The sequence below is a fragment of the Lutjanus erythropterus genome, chromosome 18, assembly GCF_056507025.1.
Source record: "Lutjanus erythropterus isolate fLutEry1 chromosome 18, fLutEry1.hap2, whole genome shotgun sequence".
NCBI lineage: Eukaryota > Metazoa > Chordata > Actinopteri > Lutjaniformes > Lutjanidae > Lutjanus > Lutjanus erythropterus.
This window is the reverse complement of record NC_139334.1, coordinates 5811310-5832293: the sequence shown is the minus strand read 5'-3', so window position 1 is coordinate 5832293 and position 20984 is coordinate 5811310. Positions and strand designations below refer to the sequence as shown.

The following is a 20984-nucleotide window of genomic DNA, read 5'->3' as shown; positions in this document are numbered from 1 at the left end:
TCCTCTCTGTCTGATAAATGCCTTTCCTCATTTTGGTTTACCGTGCAGTTGAGCTGGGTGCATGCAGAGTGAGGCCCAGCACGGCACGTCGATACATAGTGAAGTATGCACCCCCCTCAGACGCTTTATTCCCAAGTTGTGGTCAGCGAGGGCAAGCTTCAGAAGCACTCTGTTGTGAAATTTCATTTCACGCTTTGTGTGTCTATTGATTTTTATTGGTCTTTAGACAAAATCAGTCAAGATATTGTCAAAAGGCCAAGTCCCCTCTGCACTGAGTGTCTCGAAAAGGACAGAAACAGAGCGAGAAAATGTTCTGGTTGTACGTGTGGACATGTTGGGTGACTGAGCGAGTGTTTGTATTTGTGTGTGCGTTTTTACCTTTACTCTTAGAGGCCTGAGTCTCGGCCTCCTTCGGCGTTCGGAAGCGCAGGGGTTCGCTCAGCGGGCTCGTCCCAGACATGCTGATGGACTGGACATGCACAATGTAGTCTGTCTCCTCCTCTAAGTCCCATAATGCACAGGAGCGAGTGGTGGTGTTGACTTCCTGGATGAATCGCAGCATGCGCACGTCTTTCTTCTGTTGGAGTGTGACACAGGAGAGGATAATGGACATCACTTACAGCAGGACAGATGTTTTATGTTCTGTCATCATGCTCTATAACAGTGGTGTCTACACTTGGGGCACTGGTTGAAAAGTTGCACTTAAAGGATCAGTGTGTAGGATTTAGTTGTGAGCTCGGAGATTGTAAACACCTCCCCTCATCTTCCCCTTCCAAGTGTGTAGGAGAACCTATGGTAGCTGTGAAACTCATGCAAAATACAAAGGACCTTATGTAGAGCCAAGTGTGAACCTATCATGACGTCAGCCACTGGTTTTTGGATTGTTGTTTTGAAGCCTTGAGTTTGGCAGTATGGTGGTGGCCATCTCAGGGTTTTGCAATCAGAGCAGCGCATTTACTGACAAGAGTGTGGAGGTGGTGGGTAACTTACTACAAACTGGACAGTTTTGTTTTTTTCAGCAGGAAAAAAACAGCAGCCCACTCGTGTGTGATCTTTCTCATATTACAGCCAAAGAGTACACTAAAATATGTTTTTGGAAACATTTTACATGAGAAATATGCAATGCAGAAACAGAACCTTCATTAATAATTGATCAGCCCTGTTTAGTTTGATCTGAATTTTGTGAGTCCTGTGAGTTGCACTGGGGACTCACTCACTTATTGAAGAAATGACTTCGAATCAGATGATAGCCCCACCCTGAATCATACCCTACTTTGTTTATTTCACTATCGATTGAGTCGCCCCCTGTGAGCCGCTAGAAAGAATGCAGGTTGAAGGCATTTCTGCACTGGCTTCATTTTTTAGACCCGAAAGCCTTGTCCACTTATTCTGCTGTTCATGCTGCACATTTTGACGCTAAGAGCAATAATGCTATGGTGTGTAAACACTTCACTTTTCAAACAGTATTTAAACACTTTAGGAATACGCACATTTGTTTTGGGTTTGTCTTGGGTCATGTCTCTACAGTGAATATGAAGGTGGAATCAGGTCTAAGCTTAGCTTAGCATTAAGCCTGTGAGCAGGGAGGAAACAGCCAGGCTCTGAATCATACATTTTTTGAAGGGTGAAACAAACAAGATATAACATGTTAAACAGTGAGATCTAGGGTGCCAGCTGGCGTCTTCCCTAATGTGATTTTATGTAGTCATGTTTTATCTGCTTATGTGTTGATGTCTATTTAAAACAGTTTTGTATTAACTGTCTGCTTGTTACGTGCTCTTTGCATGATGCTGACTTATGCTGTTATGCTTTTTATCCTGTTTAGCTGTTTCATAAACTGCTCTTTCTCCAGCTCTAACCTTACACATTGTGTGTTTTATCTGTTGTTTTAATGGCCAATTTACATCAGACTGAGGTTGATCAATGCACATTGTTCCTGAGACTAAATAAATGAAATGGTAAAGTGAGTACGTGTATTTACCAAAGTATCAAAGTAGTCCTTTAAAAATGTCAACTACTTCTGTGAAAATACTAACAAAGAGCAGAAGTATAACAGCCGATAAAAGAAGTGGGTGGTCTCACTGAAATGCATAACTAGAAACAGGCGGACCCATTGGTACAGCGTGGCTGGTGTGCACTCCTCTGTTGCGCAAAGTGCATTGATGAGTGGTATCACTCGTCAATGTCACACCTGGCCCAGGCCACCAACTGTATCAATCAATGAGGGGAAACAAGGCGGGTAAATTGCAGTTTACACCCCTGCTATGGAGTGTGTGAGAGAGATTAGCCCCCTCCACAGGAGCACCAGCTGTTTTGCCAAGCCTTTTTGAAGTGGCCACGCCTGTAGCTGTGTGTCTCTTAAAATAATGATGTCTGTTATTTGCACCTTCAGTATATAAAAAAACAATGCATACCAACAGTATCAGTGAGGTACTGATCACTTGAAGTACACTCGAGAATAGGAAAGAAGTGTCGCACGCTCTGGCTCCATATGTATTTCTCTTTTATTCATGATGTTTTCACCCTCAGGCCTCCTTCAAGATCAACAACCATGATTCATCATTCATGACTGTTGATTGTAGATTCATGATTGTTGATCTTGACGGCAGCCCGAGGGCTCATCTGAATAAAAGAAAAACACATACGCAGCCAGAGTGTGCACATTTTGTTCCTGCCCTCATTTGTAGATTCAGAAAGTTCTACAGCATGTCTACGTCCTCTGCGCACACACACACCTCGGTACTGCTGAGACAAACTGACCCACACTGACCCTGCAGCTGTCCTCCTCACTCATGTCACTCCCCTCTCCTGTGAAAGAGTGTGCATGCGTGTGTTTGTGTCCGTAAAGTCACGAGATGGCAGCTTGTAAAGCGATGCGATTAACGTCCGCGAGTGAGTTTATATGTTTATGAGAGCACGACGGCAGCAGGTAATATCACTTCTCTCCATTTCACAGAGCTGTCAGAGTGTGCTGTTGCCACATAGGAGACAGGCGGTCCAACAGCATCCAGCATCCTGTGATAATTCCCATAATGCACACTCACTCTGAGCGAGAGAACAACAACGTAAAGAGAAATGGACATGGCAGCAGATAACCAGGGATTAACCACAAATGAATTCAATTATCTTATGTGTTTGCATGCATTTGTATGCGCATAAGTGCATTCACCTCGTTTGTGCATTGACATATATACATGTATCCAGTGGGAGTTGGGTGTGTGCTGTGTGTGTGTTGCTCACCTGCTGTGTGATGGCAAAGCCAATGACGGGGTCTCCCTCGGGGATGTCCCATGTCACCACAGCAGAGTTTGCTTTCACCGCTTTGATGGTCACATTGACGGGAGGCGACAAGCTATCTGCAAACAGAGAGACACACAGAAACAAAAGGTTGTTTTATCTCCTGCTGTATGAAGCTGAAGCAAATGAGAAGTTCAGCTCCTTTATGTTCCTGCCGGGTGCAGAGACGGCCACCGGTGTGGCAGGAAGCCAAACTCAGTGGTGTGAATAAAAGGCTCAGCTGAATCCATTATGTAAGGTGGAAGCGATGTAGACTATAGAAATACAAGACAATTCCTCCGAGGGTTACAGCGTAGTACTCAAGGCTCCTCAGACAATACAGTATGTGTGATGTGAAAGGAGCAGTGTAGTCTGTGAGGTAACGTCTCTTGTTTCATGAAATTAGATTTGAAAGTGTTCGAAAGTTAAAAATAGTATTTGAAAGTATAAAATTAGGATTTAAATGTTTTAGCCACGCGAGCGGTACAGTTCTTTATATTGCTTAAGACTGAAATATCTGAAATTTAATGCAGACATTTATGGTCCCAAGAACAATATTACACCTTGTTCAAGCCAAATCTGTTTTGTGGTACATGTAGACTGTGTCCAGATTGATTTTAAAGAGTCTGGACAGCAAAAAAAGAACACATGAAATTGGATCCAAGCCACATCTGGAGGTGGTTTGAAATGCGATTCCAGTTGGATTTCTACTGATATATCTGAGCCCGGATGCTCTGGACACCCAAGTCGGTCTTTTGCCTCACTCACAACGTGACAAACAACCGTGACGTCAAATCCAGAGTGACTGAAGAGCGCTAGCAGAGCACTAGTTCACTAGCAGCGTGACATGGAGGACAACACAGAGAACGACAGTCCACGGTCAGACGCTGGTACTTTGAATTAATCCCGACCACAATTAGATGGACTGCTGTGAAATTTTGTACATCACTTGAGCGATCCTCTGACCTCTTTTCCAGTAGCGCCATCATCAGGACAAGAGTTGTCCAATACTTTGTTTTATGGCTTAATACCTGCAAAACTTCCCATCAGCCTAAGATGTGGTAGTTATAGTGTGTTAAATGACAATTAACAAAGTTAGTTATAAGATGCAGAGTTTATATGTGGGTCATTAAAAACATTATACCTGCTGATTAAACATGCTGTTGTTAGCATTTAGCTCAAAGCAGAGCTGTGTTTAAGTACAGCCTCATGGAGCTGCTAACATAACTGCAGACTCATAGTCTTTTATGTTTCTGTTTCATACTCGTAGTGCCATGAAATATTTGCAACTTGAAATGAAGAGTTTCTGAACTTGACTTTTTCTTGTGAATTTCCCATCATGGATCGATAAGTCCTATTTTATCTGATCTTTTTCACAGTCAACACACAACTCTCAGACATTCAAAACTTCTTTTTAGTATTGCATGTGTGGATTTATAATAAAAAGTCAGGAGAAGTCAACCTTGCACCAGTTAAGAGCAATTAAACCTTTCCATATTGCACTATGGACTTATTTTCTTTTTATCATTCAGTCTTTTTGTCCTTCTGTATGAGATAACTTAATGGACACAGGAATTTCAAACTATCTGATCACCGAAGAACTTTAAGGAAAAGTTCCCAACTGCACTTTATTTGAAACCAACATAACATTGATGCGGTATTTTAAAGGTAGATGGAGCTTTTAAATGACACATAAAAATACAACATAATATCTTTCTCTTATTAAAGCAGTGTGAGAAGTCCTAGTGAATAAAACTCTAACATAACTCAGCCTTTCAAGTCTTAGTTTTACTTTCATGGTTGTGAGACCTCCTGCTGGTGTCCGAAGCTAAGACAGTAATATGGCTTCATCAGTCGATCTCTGTCTCACTTTAATGGAAACTGGTGAAGCTGCTTCATAATGAAAGTCTTAACACCGTCGACAGAAACCCTCATTAAATTCTACTGCCAACTCTTTCCTGGACGTGCTCGCTCACTGACCTGCTCCAATATTCTGAGCGATTTTGGGAAGTTCTGAATGAGAATAAAATACAAGATTTGGGAATAATGATTTGGTTTTTATAACATAATAAATGTGAGATTGTGTGTACTTTGGCGACCACACACTGAATAAGACTCTGTAATTACTGTATGTGTTTCTCTTGTCTGTACAACACAGTGGCTACAGTTTCATATGAGTGTGTTTGCTTTGCCCAGTTCACACCATGTCATCATCTGTATGTTTTAATTTCTCCTGGAAATCATTTGAAATGCAAACAGGGTGTCTACATGTTATCAAAACCACAGTTAATTTAAATTTAAGGCCAATTAGGCAGTAAAACCAAGGATCAAATGTGAAAATATACCCATAGTCCCGAGTATATACATGTTGTCCAAACACAATCATTAGAAAAAACCCAAAAGACTGTAACAGTTGCACTTCAAGTGAGTTTAGACCACTACAGATATTGATAAAAAAGACAGTTAAATACTTTTTAAGGCCTTTAATTACTTAATGTGAATTTAAGACATTTTAAGGACCTGTAGCCAACCAGTGGTGACTGGTGCATTTTTGTCAGTTAGTGGGTATACCAACAATCAAGCGAATGTACTAATGTGTTACACCAGTGTGCTTAAATAAATGAAAACATTTGTTATAATGCCACACTGCCTTTATAAATGTTCTCAAAGGACAGTGACACACAGTAGCTAAAATAATCCCACAACCCAAAGATATTCAGTTATCTGTCATAAAGGAGTGAAGAAGCTGAAAATAGAGACTCAAGACAAACACTGACTCAAAGCGATTAACTGATTATCAAAATAGTTGGCGACTACTTTAATAATCGATTAACCGATTAATTGTTGCAGCTTTAAAATAAACCTTAAACATCTACAGCAGTGAAATCCATTATACACATTAGTGCAGCAGTAATATTGACCCATAAAAATCAAATATAACAGGAAGACACTGGCAGGAACAATTTCACTGCACAATGACTAGTTTTCATGCTTTAAGTAAACTTAATTCATAGTAATACTGACATACCTTTATTTGAGTAAGGTTTTGAATGCAGGTCTTTAACTCATGGAGTATTTTCTTTTTTTTTCTTGTTTGTAATGGCAAAAGAACTCATGCTGTTACACAGACTTTAAACTGGTTATGAAACTGTCTCATTTTAATACTGATTTATGACCTACATAAGTTAATGAGAACATCAGATGAAACGAGTCTGTTTACATTTTCCCAGCCAAAGCTACAGTGTGCAGTCTTATCCAACTAAAAAGGAAAAAGGAGAAGATTTTTATTTAGATCATTTTATTTTTGACTTATATTTTGTGGTTATGGGGATAGAAACACTACAGATTTTGTCCACAGAGCCTCTAAATTCAACAAAATATGAAAGTTTCTTTTTCCATCCAGGTAGTCTTAATGCTCAATTAAGTAAAATTCAATAAAATAATTTTACTGAAAGTCCACAATATGGTATCAGTCACACAAGGGATGGACAGAAGGCCGGGTAAATGAATACATTTGACCAGACAGGAGAGTCCAATTCAGGAGGCAACACTGACAACTTGTTCAAATATGAAATGGAAGGTTGCTTTTTTTTTCTTTGTGAAATAATCATTGAATCTTTAAACTTTTTTTTTTCAAGGCTCAAGAAAAACATCTCTTAGCCAGGCAGACTGAGATTGTGAAGACTTTCAGGCGAGGAGTATTCTCCTGCATGCCAGTGGAGTAGTAACTGCACCAAAATATGTTAACTAAGTCTGCTAGTGGAAAACCATTACGGCTGCATCTTGAGTGAATGTGCATTTCACTTCAGATTGTACATTTTACTCACTAATTGTATAATAATCACCTTGCACATTTAAAAGAAATATAGCCTATATTTCAAAGTGATTGTGTCTTATTCAACAAAGATGTGCCACTGGCAACCATAATGGACAAAAAGTCCTGTTGACTGCCTTGCAGTACCAGTGTAACAACATACTGTGGTTCAACGTTTTGTGACACAAAAATATGACTTTATGTGCCATGAAGCTAGAAATGGATCATAATTTCATGTAAATCTAATCACTTATGACTTCCAACATGTACTCTTTGTTTTAATTTAGATGCAATTAATGCCTGAGGGGTTAATTAAAATATATTACTCTGTAACTGTCAGAGGTCTGCACTGCTCCCTGAACATGTTCACATGCTCATTTTCTAAAAGTAAAAAAAAAAGAGGCCAGGAAATAATCAATGTATGAAATCAGCTTATCTGAAGATACTGTAGTAGGATTTCTCAGTATTATCTTAATGTCATTCATTATCTTTTTTTAAATTATTTTTGCATATTACTATGTTTATTTGACTTTTATTGACAAAATGATCTGCTTGTAAAAAAAGACAGCCACCATGCTACACCTGTCAGTGGTGATACAAAATGATGATTCAAACACTGCACTCCTGAATCTCAATTTACTCTGCCCTATAATTTATTGAAGATATAGTTAGACATCTTATGAAATATGCTACATTAGATGAGAAGATGCCACTCTCATGTCTGTACTATAAATAGCTGGGTTACCAAGTCCACAGACCTATTTTACATGTAAATTACATAAATAATATCTATAAATCCATATTCTAAAATGAATATTTTAATTGAAATAATTTATTTATACCCAAATCCTATCAAACTGACACGTCAGCATGCACGTGCTCAAACATGAGACAGGTCATACGCACAACCACACGCACACACAACACGTGTATGACGTGCTATGCTCAGGCACGGAGGAGGAGACGAAGGGAAGGGGAAAGAAAATTAAAAGCAGTGTATATGGTTTACAGGGACATATTTTGAGTTCTATTCAGTTATTCATTGAGCTTTAGAGGTGCTGGTGGGCAGATTTTGTTTCTTTTGGACAGAACCTGGCTAACGGTTTCTCCTTGTTTTCCCAGCCTTTAATATGCTAAGCTAAGCTAACTCACAGCTGGTCGCTTCACAATTAGCATACATATATGAGAGTGATATTGATTTCCTTGTCTAACTTGTGGCAAGAATAGAAATAAGCGTATTTGTGCAAATGCCGCAGGATTATGGGACTTATTTTCTTCACTTTTAAACATATATTATGTATATATATTTTAAACTTTTATTTATGTTATGTTTAGTTGTGTTTGCTGACTTCCTTCTTCACTCTCTGATGTATCTGTCCCGTGTTTTCCTGAGAGTTATAGCAACTAGCAAGCAGTTAGCAATGGCTAGCAGGAAACACACCATTAACTTGAATCGATTATAGATTTCTCTGTGTTGCAACATAGTTGGAAACATTTGGGATAAGTTCACAATGTAACACAATATACAGTGTGTCTAGCACTTTTAAACAATGCTGAAATATTGCATGAAGTAATATAGCTAAGTGTTTGAATAAAAGAGGACGAGTTTTTGTTCTAACCACTGTCACAGTTTGCTTTGATTCAAATTAGGTTCAAATATTGTAACTGTATTGAACCATGAAGCCTGTGTTGTGAATCACACCGAAGCATGAGAAGACTGTATCATTACACGTTTACGCTGCAGCAGACAGCAATTCCTACGAATCACAGTGGCCTTCTGGGATTGATTGATATCTGTAATGTGAAGCGGAGCAGAGAGAGATGAATAGAGACGAGGAGAAGTGGTCACTGTCAGCGACGCGACTCTTCTGTCTTTAATGGGATATAAATCTAATTCAGCCCAGCAAATGCAGTCAATGAGTTATTGAATAGGTTAACGCTCACTTGCCCTTCGACGGGTACAAATCACACAGCTGGTAATTACAGGATGATGGGCTGCTGTAGCACTTGTATACACACTGACAGACTGTACTTTCAGAAACAGCACACCACGATCCACGCAGGCCTCCGCTTTTACGTCTCCACCCGCCTGCCGCTGACGTTTTGATGAATGGCCCGACTAACAGTAGATGACAGGATGTAGACCTGCTGCATCTCTTCATCAGCGGGGACTCGGATGTTTGAAGTGGCTTTGCTTTTGTTTACTGTCTGCCGTTTGTTTGCTGTTTCCCGAGAAGCCTGAGGGACGGGAATCTTTGGCGAAGGGGGCTGATGGGACCGAAGGAGTCACAAATCAAACTCATTATCTCTCGGTTAGTTCTCTCTTACTGTCATTGTCTCTCTGAAGCGTTAACGCTGCTCTCAAAACACACACTGACAGTAAACATTTAGATCCTAATGCTCCTCAGGGAATACACTCAACTCTGTGACTCTGACACAGATCATTACTTTGTTTGCATGTGCCAGAATGTTCTCCAAAACTGCAAATATTTATATTGTTTTTCTCCTTTTTCCATTCTAACAAGAAGAGCACCTATAAAGAGATATGAGAAGGACCAGTGTGTAGGATTTAGTGGCATCTTGCAAATAGCCTCCTCTTCCAAGGTATGAGACCCAATGGTGAACTCGCCGCCTTCCTGGGAAAATTATGATTACTGTAGTGTAAGTCTATGCACTTTAATGAATTTGAAGAGTAACAAATAATTGTGTCAGTGCCAACACATAGATGAAAATTGTGCTGCACTGCTCAATTTGTAATTGTTTTTTTCTTTTTTTTTTGTTTTCCTCTGGGGTAACCAGACACACAGCAAAAATTGCTGTTCAATACAAAGAAAGAAAATTTTTGACTTGGAAAATTACATTTTGATTCAAAGTTATTTATTTGACCAAAAACAAAAACAAAAAAAAAAACTAACACATTCCACAGATTCAATTAGGTTGCATAATATAATAATAAAATAAAATAAAATAAAATAGTTGGAAACATACATATATTGGCCCGATATATATCAAACAATACATACTACACCCTTTAAAATAAGAAATGAAATACTGTCGATATATTTCTTATTTGCAATAAAATAAAATTAAGGGGCATTTCTCATTATTGATCTATGAATTATAGTGATTAATGAGGTATTACTGGAACATTTTTAATAATAATCACTGGACGTACAAGTATCTATCTGTGCCTCATTCTCTGCCTGCAAAGATTCTGATACATGAAGGTGCAGCATCAGATTCAGCCAGAAAGAACCCTCGGTCTCTAGTATGGGCTGAACTCAAATTACACTGTGATCCCACTCTTCCCATAATTCAACTTGACAGCGTCTGTTTGTTAGACCACCCTTGTCTTGTACTGTAAAAACAGCTGTCTTTAAAGAATCCCTCCATTAAAAAAGACTTAACATTAGTCAGCCACTGTAAGTTTCAAGCTACCAAGCGGACAAACAAACTGAAGAAATAAAAGATGCTAAATACACGTCCCATCCTGATATGTCTGCTTGTTGTTGATTTGTTTCCTCTAACAGTAATGCTGACCATCTTGATGCACACTGCGCTTTCACGATGGATGTATAGGTCAACTATACACCAACTAACACCAGCGCCGGAGGAGATTTTAAGAGGACTCCTCAGCTGTAGTTTTTTCCCCCAGTGTCTGAGCTTTATGCATCTATAAAAATGGCAAAAACCACAAGATTTTTGCCAGAAATATGTGTGATTAGCTCTTAGCTGGTGTTTCAGAACCATGGACAGCAGCAAACTATGAACAGGTGTTCTACACGCCTCCTCCTGCTGATTTTGACAGAATCGTTTGTAAATTAAAAAATATTTAACTCTGTAACTCTGCTTTGCTAGCGTCACCTTCTTATGTCATTGTTATTTAGTCTCTCTGAGGTTATTGCATGGTTGAATAAATGAATTTTATTTTATGAAAAAACTTTCCCCCTTGCCATTTCTAACAGACCTGAGGTCAACCTAGTGCAAGCAGTGGTGGCTGGTGCAGAATTTTTCAATGAAGGAGAAAGAGTAGATGTGCTTCCAGTCCCTTCTCAGAGCTTTTTTTTTTTTTAACTCTTTATGTGGGGAAACCATATTATACAAAATATAATCATAGCAAAGGATTTACATACTTTAAAACGTGTTTGAGGGGAAATTTCTGACTTTACGTCCCCAGTTTGTAACACAGGCTCTATGCTATAACTTTGCAGTCTCCACTGCGCTCCAAGCAGCATCACATCAGCACACCGTCATCAAAGACAAGAATAACAAAATATTACAGAACTAATTCCAGAACCTGAAGCTAGCGCTCCTCGTGACTACTTAACCAATTTGATTTGTAAAATTGGTGGACGGCCTCTTTACACGCATGAATAATCTGCGAAAGAAGAAAAGAAAAAATAAGTAAAGACTGAAAAAAACGAAAGAAGGAGTTGATTGTGATTTTTAACATGACTTCTGTTGACTGCATGAATAGATGCGTGATAATAGAATCAGTCTCTTCTTTCTTCTCACTAATCATTTGACCACAGTCTGATCTACAAGGCTGTACTTGTTAAGCTCTGTACTTCACACTTCATGTATTTTAAATCCTATATCCTATTATAATCCCATAATTTTGCACCGAGCTGGTTTGCTTTTAATAAAGCTTCTAAACTTCTGATCTCGCTGAGAGTACTTTCTCTTTGCTCCTTAAAATGGAGCAGCTTGCTGCAAAGAAAGCCCTTTGAAATTAGATTTTTTTTTTTTTCCACCGGATGATCTTAAAATAATGATATCTCACTGTACTGAATGGTGTAGTAGAGTAAAGCATTTCTTCTGTTTTGTGCTTCCTTTATTGTATACATCACCGACTGTCTGTTTGAACCTGTTCAATGTCTCCTGAAAAACAGACTTTGACCTCTGTGAAACAAGATTAAATAAGAGACAGATGATAAAAAGGATTATTGCATATAGATTGCAGGAGATTGCAACAAGGTAGAAAGTGGATTTAAAATAAAAACGACGTGCCCTTGTTATTTTTGCTTAGCTTTCTGCAAAATAAAGTTGAATCATCCCTTTGAGTGTCCTCACGTCCCCGCTTCCAGTCACTTTTTGTCTGTCTTTGTCAGTCGCCTCTCCCCCATATGACTGCGCTATACGCTGAGGGACAATGTCAGCGGACATCGGCAGTAACTGCGGGCCTTAAATATCCACATGACATGAGAGTCAGCTCTAATGAAACACCAGACAGATGTCTTCATAAACCCTCTCCCATCGCCGGGGCACGCAGTCTGCCTCACCCAGAGAGATGGGGGTGACTTTGAGCCATGGCGGATGTCCCCGGTGTATATGTGTGTGTGTGTGTGTGTGTCTTTGTTAGCCCAGTGATGATCAGACTGACAGCTAGTTGTCTATCCCATGCTGAGGACTGTGACGGGTGACAGCTCCTTAATATCCACGTTCATTAGAGAACTCACTGTGGGCGAGTGTGTGTGTGTGTGTGTGTGTGAAATACGGTCAAGGAGAGGAAGCTGAGCTGTCGCTTCACAACACACACATGTTGTGAACACACACACACACACACACAGAGCGAACAGTCGTGGTCCATAAAGCCTATCATTATTTAATGAACGTCCTCCTCATCTCTCTGTCGAGCTCAGAGAGACAGGATCACTCGTCCTCCCACACCTCCTCCAGGCCGGCTGCCATCCCTCACTCACTCCTGACTCCCTCTTCAGTTTGTTCTGAGTCCACGCGCTTCCCAAAGCTGCATGGGTAAAGTGCAGTTCACTGCTTTTAAGGCGGTGAATGTCTGAGTGGATTTATAGATGGAGGAATATTGCAGGTAACAGAGATGATGCACTGTGGAGATCACAGTGTGATATAAAAAATGTTTTTTGTGTGTTTTTCCTTTTACCAGGTGTGTCTTCTTCTTTTGGGGTTAGTTTGTGGGTCAGTGACTTTGTCTATGTGTCCACAAAGCTATATTTCATTTATGATGTAGGGAAAACTGCTTTTAATGCTGTCACATATACCTGGCAACCTTGCACCTGTGAAAAGTCAAAATGTCTGCTATGAAAACGGCCTGTTTGATTGTGTTTCGGTAAAGCTGCTTGACCTAAAATTGCTTTGGTCGATTCTGCCTCCACTGAGGATATGAGATATAAATTTTTGAATGTTCAGTCTGTGAGTGTAAGCTGTTCAGCTGCACTACACTTGTGACCCCGGTCAGCTGAGACAGTCTGATACAGTAGGACACCTGAGCAGACAGCCGGGGCTTTGGAGCTGAGAGAGCATGAAGGCTTGCAGGGTGGTGTTCTAGCTTCCGTCCGCGTCCCCCGAGGGGAGATATTACTGATTTGTGGCACCTCTGCATTTCTTAGAAATGCATTTCTGAGAGTCAGACCCCTGGACTGGTTCTGCTCCCTGGGATGTTAATGAGTTAGCCTGCAGGCTTGTGAACTAGCATGAAAACTGCCTGTTAGCAACATTATATTCCACTGTCATCTGCCATTTTAGCTGCTACTAATTCATGTTTATTAACAAGTTAAATGCCTTTAGCTCATTTTATGCATAATAGTAAGTAAACACTCACTTTGTATGGAAGGTGTTATAACCAGCAGGTGGTGAGAGAGGAGATATTAAACAAAATTATATGACTCTAACTTCTGTTCCCTGGAGGAAAGGAATGAGGCACAACACATATTGGCTGGGTTGCACAAACAAGGATAAATTTATAAACCAGATTAAATCATACTTTAACCTTAAATTATGTTGCACCGAACTTTTAAACTATTTTAAAATTAAGAAAAATTCAATTTAAACTCATTATTATCATTATTATTATCATCATTATTAACTTAAAACTTACACTTGAAGACATTTCACTTTTAAAATTGAGATGGATTGAGCAAAATAATCCAGTTCCTCAAAGAAAGATAGAGACTCAATCCATCTTTATGATGCACCTCTTCTTCTTTCACTCAAATTTCTTCCAGGCAGTCTATTTTCTCCTTAATGTGCTTTATAATCCTTTGTCATTTGGCCATATTGCTACGTTAATTCAGTCAACAAGTTTTTCTAACTGTTTACCTAGCTAGCAAACAATAACATGTTTTGGTCACTTTTTAGCTTGCCAGCTAGCAAAAATGGAGTATTGTTAACTTTTTAGCTAGCTAGTGAATGATATAAAGTGCTTCCTTTTTCTTTTTTTTTTTTTTTTAAAAAGGAGCTAGCTAGCAAAAAGCTTGCCAACTAGCAAACAATGCAAGTTAAGGAATACAGAGAAGCCAAAGATTTCCACTCACTAATCAATTAATTTTAATTTCGGTAAGCAAGCATCTTCATATAGATTAAACTAAAATATAACGTAAGTTTACATCTGTGAACCTGAATTTACTAAAAAGACGTTAGTTTTTAACAGTAAAACAGTAACAGCAATCTTAAACCTGGGTTTACTAATTTTAAAGCTAGTTTTGCTAAACTTGGATTAAAACTAATCTTAGATTAAAGCAAACTTTGTTAGTGCAACCCATGGTATGTGATATCACACCTCTGTACTAAATGTGTTGTCCTAACATTTAATTATCTGGCATTTTAGATGCTGCTAATGCATATTTAGCAAGCTGAACTGCTTTAGCTCATTTTACAGCTAACAGTAAGTAAACAGTCACTTTGTATTGAAGGTGTAATAACCACAGGTGCTAGAGGGGAAGAAGTAAAACTTTGCTCTGCAGTCATAACAGCTAGAAAAAGTGTCAGGCCACGGGGAAATTAGCAGCTATAAATTAGCACATGTTGATTAACGCGGCGATGTCTCGCGCCACAGCTAACGACGGTAAGTGTCGGGGGAATTACAGTTGCTTGCTGCTTGTTTTCCTCCGCTAACATGTTATTGAGCCTCAGAGCTGTGTGAGCTGCGGTCGCTCTGTGCTCTTGGGGGTTAGCATACATACAGCCAGCAGGGATGCTAGCTCTCGCCTCATTCATAGTTAATGTGCCATGATAGAGCCATCAGGATTTTGTGCTGATCTGGAGTTCGCCCTTGCATGTGTCAGAGGAGACCTTGACACATGGTGTAGACACACACACACACACACACACACTCACATACAGATACACACACATAGAGAAGTTAGGAGGATCACAGTATGACACTCCGGAGAGGAGTCAAACATGAGCCGTTAATGTGTCTCATTTATAAACTGAAGCAGCTGGTGAATAATTTAGAAGTGCTATCTAACGCATGTGCTTGCATCGGAGTGGCGCTGTAACGCTGTGTCATGTTTTATAATCGACTGCCCATAATGCCTTTTTCATTAGAGACTGCCTACTGTTTCACAGACGTTCCACTTCTTTTCCATACTTGAAGTGTTACATAAACCACAAAAGGGAGCTCCCCTATGAATATCCTCTTTTCTTCTTCTTTGTCCCACTATTTGTTTCATACAACTGCCAGAGTTTTCGGCGCTGTATCCACCACCTCTTTGTCGGAGGAAATCCACCTTTCCTGTATTTCGTCTCCTATTCGCTTTTGCTTTCTGTCTTTGTGACTGTAATGGACACTTGGTGCTAAACCTCCCCCTCACACACCCCCGCGCGCCGTCTATCTGTTTTTGTCTCTCTTTTCTTTTCATCTCCGTCTGTCTCTCCGACACTCCGTGCTATATTTCTCTACAGCTACTATGCTGGGGCTTTTTGGCAGCTCCTCCATCGCCTGGTGTGTAAAGCTCTCTGCCTGTAACTGACACTTCAATGGGAATCATGGGTGCTGGGGGGAGATGGTGGGTGAAAAGGGGAGACAGTAGCCTAGCTGTGACTCACCCCTGTTCTATTCTGCTATTGATTAGCCTCATGCCACTCACACACTGCCTGCTGATTGCCTGCTTTATGATGTGAGCAGATGCGCAGCTTATAAATGGTCCATCTATAGATTTTAATTTTGGATTCATTCAGGATGTGTTCCTCTAACAGGCACAGAGCCCCTGTTTGTGTGTGTGTGGGAGGCTGTAGGGGTGACCGGGGATGGTTGCAACACTTTTTACATTATTCTCAATTAATCAGAGACTATGTGGAACTGATCAACCAAATCTTATTATGCAACTGGTCAACGCAGTTGGCCAATATAAACTGAATTTCTGTCAGCAGTTGAAGAAACATTAACAGAATGATTAAATCAACTTTTCTCTTTAATGAACATAATTTACGGTGTTGTTAGATTGCTGCCACAGCGCCCATCTGATACAGATGCACCCAGGGGTGTTCTGGTAAATACAGAGGTGGGTTAACTGGGTAATTTACCCACCTTGTTTCCCCTAATTGATTGATACATTTGATCTGAAAATAGGTGTGCAAACTCGCAGCCTCATTCTGAAGAAAGGGGTAGATTGAGTTTTCTGGGGTTTTGCCTCCACTGCACCCCTGGGCACGGTCTCCCTTGTGTGTGACAAAGCAGAGAGCAAACAGTTTTGTGACCTACTTGCTGAACTAGTAAACTAGGCTTCATTACTGATATGACTGAGCAAAAAGGTTGTTTTTTTATTTTGAGACTGAATTTCCCTACAATATGAAACATTTTGATTATAGCTTCTATTTTGTGGCTCACCTGTCATATAATTGCATTATTACACTCAAGGTGAGCTTTAACGTCATTACTGGCACTTCAGTGATACTTAAGAACTCAAGCGTCTCACTAATGACCGTGTCACTGTTAATGATGCTAACACACACAATCATATTCTATTGCTTCATTAAAAATTTATTTATTGTACAAAACTACAGTTATTTGAAAAACTGATTTTTGTCACAGTGAAAAAAATTCTGTTAATTATCCCTTTATGCACCCCAAAAAGACATGTTTATGTTAATAAAAAAATAATGTTGTGTGGTCTGTTTTAAAGGTCAGGACAATATGATGTCATTACTTTTGCATGTTTTGTATTAGAGAAATAATACTTGTTTCAATGGTCCCCTGTTGCAACCATTCCCTGTTTACCATTCCCTGTTTCGTGAGTAGACTGAGGAGTGTGAATGTTTTCTGCATGTGTTGCATGTCGAATAGAGCTTGTGCGTTCTCTGTGGTCCATTGTGCATCTGTGCAGTGTTGTCAAATAATCACACCTGAGGGTCTTTTTGTCCCTTTGTAGAGAAATGAGTTATTTACTCATAGGAAATGAATTTTCCAACCCTGCTGGCCACAAGAATGCTGAGGTGGGGAGACGGGGGAAGGATTGCAAAACAGAATCTTTCTACACACACAAACACACACACACACACACACACACACAAACACATGCACACACACACACACACACACACACACACACACACACTTTTCTCTAATTAAATGTCAAAAGGCAGGGTATGAAAATCAATGCAGCATTGTGAGCAGAGAGAATGCAAGCCAGCTAATTCAAAAAGGCAAGGGAGGAGCGCCGTGAGGCTGATTATTTGACAAGCCCACTGCTAATGAAATCTACGCTCACATCAGTTGCACCCCCCCCCCACACACACACACACACACACACTCACACACACACACACACACACACACACACACACACACACACTCACACACACACACACACACACACACAGAGCAGGCAGGGAAACAGCAGTAATATGGGATGAGCTGATAGCGGTAACGGAGCTCACAGCTTGATTTAAGGTTATGAATATGATATTAGAGCAGATACATAACTTTTCCTCTGTCGTCTGTCTTTCACTGAAGCTTCTCTGTGTCTGCGTCTCTCTGTGGAGCCCTGCTGAGGACTTGGGGACAGCTGGTGAAGTAACGCCTACAGTAGCAGCCTGGGAGGACTGGTGTCACAGGCAGGTGGAGAGGGAGAGCGTGAATAATACTATCTCTGTGATTCCTCCATGTTTCACTCTCTCCTTTTGCCACCAGCATTCTCTCTCTGGATTTGTCTTTCTCTCCTGTGGCTCAAACACTCACACTCTCCTTTTTGCATAAATTCATTTGCTTTCTCTCTATCCATCACTCCCTTCATCTCTGCATCTGTCTCTATTCCCCTTAGAGAAACACATGCTGTTTGACTGACTGCTGGCCCCTGACTGAGCTCTGAGGCCCCCCACCCAAACCAGACTCGCAGCTCCCGGCGCAAAGGTTGATCATGCGCAACTGACTGACACACACACTGAAAAGCACACACACATGTTTGCACCTTGACATGTGTAGGTGTTTACATTTACACAAGCATAAAAAATGCTCTCCTGGCTTATCTGTGTCAGACACAACATCTGCAACAGGAGACAAAACTTTCGTAAGAGGAGACAAATGAGAAAAAGTGTCTGTGTGTTGGTGAAGTTAGTAAAGGTAACCTCCTGAAGGGCCTACCTGTGCTGCAGACTGCTCAAATGTAAAACACGCCATCTGGACCCCCCCTGGATTTGACTGCCCAGCGCCAAATAAAAAAATGTGTTTTTAAGCTCTGCTGGGCTGCTGAGGAGGACTGAGAGAGGAATCTAAGTGCCTGCACACAGTTCTTGTGCTTAAACTACATGTACGCTCATATCTATGCATTGAAACTGATTTATCAATTTCTTCTTGTGCATAAAGGTTTAAATATTCATGACTGCGCACAACAGACACACAAGCCAGCTTGGTAACAGGTTATGTGATGGGACGTGGATAAGACCGCCACTGTCATGACTATGTCATAACAACTGTCATAAACATGAAGGAGTCTTACTAAATGTTTATGACTGTTGTCATAGTGTCATTTCAACAATTACGCTGACAATTATATTGACATTAACCAAAAATACATGACAACTTGACATTATCAGACTTAAAGAAACTCTTAAGTTTTATGTTTTAACATGACATTCAACTGTCTGCCTTTGTAAGTGTGTCATAAATAAACTGACCATGACCTAGAGTGAGGTGCTACATTTTGGATGTGCCATGAAGTTGTCATTACACTGTATTTCTTTATTTCGTAATGGTGTCATGAATAATACCCTCGACCTCAACTAAAGTGGTACTGGACTTCTCATGAAGATGTCATTAAATTTTATAAGGCCAGTCTGACGACAGGCTACAGTACCAAGGTGATTTAGCTTACAGACGTAGAGAGAGACTGGAACCGGCCGGTCAACCGGTCAGGGCCGGTCATGCTGAAAACCGGCCGATCAGCGTCACATATCTGATTCTGTGCCCGTTATTGTCACACGCACATTGTCATAATAAAAAAAACAGCACTACTGCAGAAACACAAATAAAATGCGACTTATTTTGATAAATATTTTGCTCCAGTGCATGCTGGGAAGCTTTCAAGATGCTACAGTCTCTGATATGTCCCTGATGTTTGTCATCTTTATGTTCTCTGCTGGTACTTTTGTCCACAACAAGTAACGCTACATTAACGCTGGGAATGATATTGACCCTATATGCCATTCAGGGAGTGTTTCTGTATGTAAATGAGTTGCTACACACACAAGCAGATAAATGTAGTACAGGGTGAAATTTATCATTGCTCATTCCATAAAGGTGTGAGTAGTAAAAATGCAAGTTTTTAATTGTACAGGTTTTATATACGCTTTTAATTGAAAATCCCATACTCAAACTCATGTACACAAACAGTCTGTGACCCACAAACACCTTTACACCGTGGCATTGATTACCCTCAAAACGGCAGCTCCGATCCTCCTCCACCTGCACACATGGTGACATGACAGACACGATACTGGACAGACGACAGACTGCGTCAGCGAGCAGCCGCTGCCACGTCAGTCTTTTGGCATCGCCATCTCTGTCTCCCACAGGCCCGTTGTCCAGATGATTGCACCAATCTGTCCTCTAAAGCCTGTCTCATTCCATTTTCAACAAAAAAAAGAGCCAAACTGACAAAATCCAAGCAAGGCTTCCAAGAAAAATTACATTAAAAACATTTTCTTAGGAAAAAAGATTAAATTATTATTATTATAAATTATTTTCCATGTAGCTCTTGCTGTTTTTTTTTAAATCCTGGTGTTGCCATGAGATCTGAAAGCTTTAGCACACATGAGCCCTCGCTATCAACCACAAGGCCATCACGATCATTCATATGCGTCTCGCCGAGCCATTGGCGATCTCTGAAAGAGGAGCTCGAGGAGGCTTTTTGAAATGAAGACGAGACAGACAGGTGCCAGAGAAAGAGCAGCGGCAGCAGCACTATTGTATGTTGTTGATACAAACACTCAGCGGCACTGACGCTTATATAAGAAGACAGGTGACAATTAAAACGTGACAGGGTGCGAGAAAGATAAAGGGAGATTATCTGGGCAGCTGACACAAGCAGGGAGGACAAAATTCTCAAACATGTCTTTTTCTTTTCTTGTCTTGCCGCCCCGATTCTGTGTTCCAGAAATACACCAGCTCTGTCAAGTCAAGCTTTCTTTCTATCTTGTCTTTGTATTTTAAAGCTCCTTCTGTATTTACACACAGATTTACATACACTTGCACAACAAAAACAGACCGACAACATACATATATCTATAAATCTGAAGAAAAATCTTTTGAAGAAATCTCTAAATTAAGGACATATATTCATATCAAAAGTATAGCTGCACTGATGAGAGCCGATTCTTCCTCTGGCTTGCGAGGCTGGCAGAATAACAGATATTCAGGAAGAAAACAGATTGTATGTGAGCTGTGTGATTTGGGAGAAGTGGATAGTGATTCATTTTGTTTTGAATTGTACAAACTGTGATGACTGAGTGTCCATTTCTCATGAAATGGCTCGACAAAATCCTGAAATATTCTTCAGTACGCAGTACTGGTTGGCTTGAAAAGAAGCCGAGATGGACTGTTACACAGAGCACATTCTGTCAGTGATTTGTGAATTTTGTTGTAGACAGCCTTAAATTATTCAAATGCAGATTCTTATTTCTTTTTCAGACTTTTGTAGTA

At 40.2% G+C, this 20984-nt stretch overlaps 1 protein-coding gene across 2 annotated transcripts in view; it reads right to left on the bottom strand.

The window, feature by feature from the left end:
- The window catches only part of fndc5a (fibronectin type III domain containing 5a), a 42553-nt gene that overhangs the window by 13565 nt on the left and 8004 nt on the right, over positions 1 to 20984 (bottom strand). For both annotated transcript variants that reach the window (XR_014772281.1, XM_084742359.1), the window contains exons 2-3: positions 3241 to 3356; positions 379 to 577 (exon numbers count right to left, since the gene is read on the bottom strand). Coding sequence is in view for 1 of the 2 variants with exons in the window: in XM_084742359.1 (XP_084598485.1) it covers positions 379 to 577; positions 3241 to 3356 (315 nt within the window). In the remaining variant the exon portion in view is untranslated. The remainder of the gene's footprint in view (positions 1 to 378; positions 578 to 3240; positions 3357 to 20984) is intronic.